This window comes from Sus scrofa, chromosome 11 (genome assembly GCF_054392235.1).
Source record: "Sus scrofa isolate SSC_HxYL_T2T_F1_AM1 chromosome 11, Sscrofa_HxYL_maternal_Yorkshire_Landrace_v2.0, whole genome shotgun sequence".
NCBI classification, from domain to species: domain Eukaryota; kingdom Metazoa; phylum Chordata; class Mammalia; order Artiodactyla; family Suidae; genus Sus; species Sus scrofa.
The window spans coordinates 33,487,961-33,493,960 of record NC_139393.1 but is presented as its reverse complement, the minus strand read 5'-3'; the positions used below and the strand labels follow the sequence as shown (position 1 = coordinate 33,493,960).

The window sequence follows — 6,000 nt, the reverse complement described above, 5'->3', positions numbered from 1 at the left end:
TGGTTGTGAGGTTTAAATAATAAATACATAGAAAATGTACTTTAAAACATGCAATTTAGATAACATTATTTTCACGGGTGCATTGTAGTTGCAAAGAATTTCTATAAGAAAAATTTCAGAGTGGAATTCCTGTCGTGGCCCAGCGGGTTAAAAATCTGACTAGTATCTATGAGGATATGGGTTCCACCCCTGGCCTCCCTCAGTGGGTTAAGGATCTGGTGTTGCCGAAAGCTGTGGCATAGGTTGCAGATGTGGCTTGGATCCCATGCTGCTGTGACTGTGGCATGGGCCAGCCACTGCAGCTCTGACTCTACCCCTAGCCTGGGAAATTCCATATGCTGCAGGTGTGGCCATAAAAAGAAAATAAATAAGTAAATAAATAAATAAATAAATAAATTTGAGTATTCTATGTAAAGCTTGAAAATTAATTATAGTAGCTCCTGCTTACTTAATACCTTCTACATGCCAAGTGCCTGAGAAAGAAAAGAGCAGTCCTTGACATTAGGGAACTAGTTGCCACTTCTAGCTGGGCCTCAGTGTTTTTAGAAGCTGGCCTGTCACCCGCAGAGAGGCCCTTTTTTTCTCATGGACACAACCAATCACACAGAATAGTGGCCAAATCACAATAGACTAGGAATAACTGCTTCTCCTTTGTCAGCTTTTGCTTCATTCTTTAGCCTGCCATCCTTCTACATAGGATTTACTAAGATACCCAATTACTGATCTGCCCCCAATCCCTGGCAGCACTGAAAACCAGAGTAACTCTTCTCACTTTACTTTGGAGGAGTCTTCCAAAATCATCTCACCCAAAGGTCAAGTACTTTAAGTCCTGTTGGGACTTAAGCCTCTTACTGAGAAACCCCATGTTCTCCACAGGGCAGGTTCTCATTCCTTAGGAGTGATAACCTCTACTTTTCAACTACAGGTGTTCTTCCTGGTAGTCTTTGGTGGGAGGGGCTTTCACAGACATTGCTAAGAACCTTACATATGCTCTCTTATTTAAGCCTGACAGGATTTCTGTTAGTTAGGTACTATTACCCTCTGCTTTTGCAGATGGAAAGGCAAAGAAAGAAATTTTAACATCACCCCCCCATCACATACCTAGTAAATAACCCCATTTTGGTCTAATGGTAAGCAGAAAATACGTAGGTCCATGTAGGAAATACTTGCAGTTCTCCTGACCTTTCTGTTTTTCTCATCTTTCCTCTAAAGATCAGGTGCTCTTTAAGGACAGGGACTAGCACAGAAAGTTTGGTACAGTAAAAAGAAATGAATATTCAAAAACCAAAAAACCCCTGAAAACTGTAGAGTGGAGACTTACTTGAAACTAAGGCTCATTTTCTCAACCTCTGTGATAAACTCCTGAGTTCCTGGAGTTGTTTCTAAGTACTGAAATCAGTACCGCATGTTTACCCACACCACCTCCATGTAGTCAGAAGGTGGAAGCTTAAGGAAATAGTTCAAACAGAAAGACTGCTTTTAAGGGGGAAAGAAAGCACACTTATGTGTGGGAAAACTGCTTTGGCCTTGTAGCTTGACCTTGGCTATACACAATAAACTCTTCTGAATGCTTTCAGCTCAAGGCACTTCATTACATGCCCTTTAAGTTTTTCAACTCTTTGCTCTCGACTTCTCTTGCCTTGGCTCCTGCCTGTAATGCCTTTTATCGGAAGGCCCCACGACTCTTTTTTTTTTTTTCCAAGAAAATCTTTGCATCCTTCCTCTCTTCTTTCCGAATCTCCTCCTTCACACTTAATCTCTCTCCCTTTGTTCTCAATTAACTTTAAAAATAACTGCTATAACAACTACATTATTTTGTTGTTTGTGTAAGGATTTGCAAAGCACAGTAGACTGTGAGCTCCTTAAGGTGGTGGCTGCCTCTGCCACCTCTGGGCGGGCTCCCAGCACTAAGGCGTCCAGCAGGCGCTCTGGCAATCTGTCGAGAGGGCACCCTTTAGGAGCATCTTGGGTGCTGTGGTTCTCTCCCTCCTGGCACCCCTTCAAGTACAGATTCCAGAACTACTTTTCCAGGTGGTCGTCACACGCTGCATCCCAAGACGTGCATGGAGGGTTCGCAGATGGTTGCACATCCCAGCGCTGTTCAAATGGTGGTGCAGGGCGGATCTTGCCTGCCTCCCAAGTTATCAGGAATCCGTTCTTCAAATAAAAAAAAAAAAAAAACCCAAACAAACAAACAAACAAAAAAACCCGGACAGGCTTCCTCCCGATCAATTCTTCCCGCTTCCCCAAACCTGATCCCACCCTGTGCCCTCAAAGAACTGCATGAACCGCCCGAGGCTCGAGCTGCCTACGAACGGCCAGCACAGCCAATCACATTTCTCTTTGCCCGGAAGGGGCGGTCCCCGGGAGTGTCACTGACCGCGCGGCGCGGGATTGGCTGGTCCCGGCGGTCCGCGACAGGCGGGAGTTTTCGGATGTGCTGGCGGCGGCCCCGGGAAGCAGCGGTTGGGCTGAACCTGGCTGGCTGCTTGGGCGGTGGGATCCAGAAGACGAGTCCGCCAGGGACCCCTGGGCTCCCTCACGTGGCTGGCAAAGCTCCTGCCTTCTTTCCTCTCCTGTCGCTCCAGAGCTGCGGGGAAGCATGGATCGGCACCGGCCACGGCAGCACCACCCGGCGGCTGAGGCTCCCTACCCCTCCTCCGCCTCGCTCCGCAGCTGCCGGGAAGGCAAGATGCCTCGCAGGAAGGGTCCCCAGCACCCTCCCCCGTCTGGCGGCCGCGAGGAGCCGGGAGAGAAACGCCCCAAGTTTGTAAGTTTGGCCTGGTGGTGGGGTCGGGCAGCTCTTTCCGTGCATCTGGGCTCAATCCCTGGTCCTTCTGACCAGGCTGACAGCGTGGGTGGGTTCACAGGGCCTATGTGGGGGCTACATTTTGTTCTAGATTTTCAGAGCTGCCATTCTCTTCATAGATTTACGACGGCAGGGTCCAATTCTATTTGGATCCTTTGAAAAATACACTGATCATTGTGGGGCTCCCAATTTTTAAAGGCTGACGCGAGAAGCAGTTCAAATGTATTGACGTCACCTAGGTGGGCTTTGCATATTTTAGGTTAAACTTGTCCTTCCCCCGCCTAGCGCCTGAGGGTATGAGATAATATCGAAGTGAATTCTTAGGTGAGAGTATTTCTTTTTCTGCTTAATATTTTAATCCAAGAAGAACTTTTAGAAGTAGATTATAATTTTCCAAGTTGAAACTGCCGGTTTTAAAACTTGGCGGGCCATGTGGTCATTGCTAAAGAATGTTTTGTTTAAAAGGGAAAGAAGTCGAAGTATTAGAAACCCGCTATTCTGGTTGCTTCTCTTACTCACTGTAACAGTCAAGGGAGGTGTGGTGATTAGCTCCTTGCCAGTTTTTTTGTTGGCATAAAGTAGTGAAAGAATAGGCAATGAAGATTGTGTGTGTGTGTGTGTGTGTGTGTGTGTGTAAATAAACATGTCACATAGCAGGTTGATAGATTTGGGGTGAGAGTAACAGAATTGAAAATTTAATACTGATCCCTCCATTTTACCTAGGAATATAGAAAAACATTTTTGTTTTTAGTGAAATTTTACAGTTCAGCGTGTGCCTTCTGTGAACAAATGGAAGTTGTTGGGAATGTAATTCAGGATACACAAACTAAGGAAATAAAGGCTTGTGGAGGAGTGAGTAGCTACATATCACAGTTAATAATAATGATAGATGAATAAAATGGAGAACAGAGCTATGAGATATTTCAGAATACTGAAAATGAGGGACAATGTGGATTAATTACACAAAGTTAAGTATTGAGATGCTATAGGAATGGTGAAATTTTGCTGGGGATCAACTATGTTATTGATAGTTATCTTGACAGAGCTGAGGAATAAATAAGGTAGGGTTAAATTGGCAATGAAAGATTCTACCCCACGTGAGCAGAATCCTCTGGGCAGTGACTTTTCTTCTTTTTATAGTGTATTCTCTGGGTTAATGTCATTCCATTTTGTTTCTGACTCCTGTGCTCCAGAACACATGAGGCATGATGTTTTTCTTTCACTCATTCTAGCAAAGAAGTCATGAAAACAGAACCTAAATTTTTAGGTTTAGTTTTCCTGAAGGATATATTAGGAGATGTGAATTCTAGTTGTCTGTGCTGTTTTTCATTTCTTAGGTATGTTAAAAGCCTTGTTGTAAAGACGAAAAGATATCTAAAGATAATACTTCTAAGCCCTAACCAATAAACACATTTAAAATACTGTGTGTTTTCAGATAGTGCTCTGATTTAAATTATGACTTTAATTTAGAAATAATTTGGATTCTTTGTAATCTCGTGAACTCTTACTTGCATGGTCATTTCTTGGTATTTTCCATTTCACTAATTCTGTCATCAGCTATATCTAATCTATTTAACTTGTTCCGAATGTTTGAATCATCAATTATTTTTTATTTCTGTAAGTTCCATTTGCTTCTTTTTCATATCTGCCTGGTTATTCCTTGTTTTTTATTGTTTTATTTCTTTAGCATTTCCTATTTGACTCTTCTTATATTTTGGCAGTTCTGGTATGTGCATCTTTGGACTGTTTACATTGACTTGCACTTGTGCAAGTGGCTTGGTCTCCCTCTATGTTTGCTAAGCTTTGTATTTTCATTGCTTTATTTTAAGCTATCTTCTAAGAGGCCTAACTGGTGAGACTTTTCTCTGAAGGTGACTTGAGTCTGCTTCCACGAGGAGCCTGAGGGTGCCACTTCCCTACTGGAATAGACTCTTAGAGGGCTTGGAGTTCCAGGCTCAGTATTCCAAACTCAAGGTAATCTTCTGAGCAGCCGCTCCCAGTCTGCCTACTTGTCATTGTTCTTGGTCCCACTCCAGTAACACTTGTTTATGGGGTGGAAGGTGATCTTTGGAGACCACCACTTCCTCCGGGGATCTCAGCAATGCCTCAAAAAGTGATTGTGCTGTCGTTTGGTCTGCTGTACTGCTGGATGTCAAGTCGGTTCTTGGCTTTCTCTCGATTTGGGATGAAGTGATGCTAATCTGAATCTCTTCAGGTCATTAGGTAACCTAGTTGCCTAGGGCAACTGTTTATGACTGGAACAAGTAATGCAGGTTGGTGATGGGAGAGGAGTAGGGATAATGTAGGTGTCTGGTGTTTGCACACTACGGAGCTGCAGGCAGGTACTGGAACTGGGGGCTAAACTGACCACTGGCTCCTGGTAAGAAGGCAGGAGCTCCAGCCCCCATTGAAATCCTGTTTCACTTTGAACCCAGGTAAAGCAGACAAACAGTTGCTGTTGCCTCTTCTTCTTCTTTTTTTTTTTGTTTTGTTTCTAAGGCCACATTATGCAGCATATGGAAATTCCAAGGCCAAGGGTTGAATTATAGCCCCAGCTGAGGCCTTGGCCACAGTCATAGCAACACCGGATCTGAGCTGCCTCTGCAATCTACACTATAGCTTGTGATGATGCCAGATCCTTAACGTACTGAGCCAGGTCAGGGATTGGACCCGCATCCTCACAGAGACAATGTTGGGTCCTTAACCTGCTGAGCCACAACAGGAACCTCCTGGTTACTTTGAATTATGTGTAAAAGCCTGTAGCATAGACCTTCTCCCCATAGGTGTAAGTACAGCAGTGACAATGCTGGATCCTTAACTGCTGGGCCACCAGAGAGCGCAGAGGTTTTTTTACCTTGTCTATTAACATCTGCATGTCTACTGTGTTTGGTCATTGTTAGTACTAACAGTTAACCCTTGTGAGCGAGCAGAGCACTGTTCTAGGTGCTTCATAAATTTCAGCTCCTTTAATCCTTATAACAATCCTATGACATAGCAGATAGTGTTAATTAGCCTTGTTTGCTAGAAGATGAAACTGAGGTACAGAGGTTAAATTGCCTTAGGTCACACAGCTGCCAGTTGGTGAGGCTGGGATTTGAACCTAGGCAAGCTGGTTCCAGCGTACACATCCTTAGACACTGTCCTGTATTTACTGTCCTGTGCCAATGGGAGTTTTACCCTTTACTGCTTTT

The 6,000-nt window shown here is 44.1% G+C and overlaps 1 protein-coding gene across 2 annotated transcripts in view; it reads left to right on the top strand.

Annotated features, from left to right (window-relative positions):
- Positions 1-2,425: 2,425 nt before the first annotated feature.
- The window catches only part of DIAPH3 (diaphanous related formin 3), a 501,230-nt gene continuing 497,655 nt past the window's right edge, over positions 2,426-6,000 (top strand). For both annotated transcript variants that reach the window (XM_084982461.1, XM_084982460.1), the window contains exon 1: positions 2,426-2,770. In XM_084982461.1, coding sequence (XP_084838587.1) covers positions 2,603-2,770 — 168 coding nt within the window. In that variant the 5' untranslated portion in view covers positions 2,426-2,602. The remainder of the gene's footprint in view (positions 2,771-6,000) is intronic.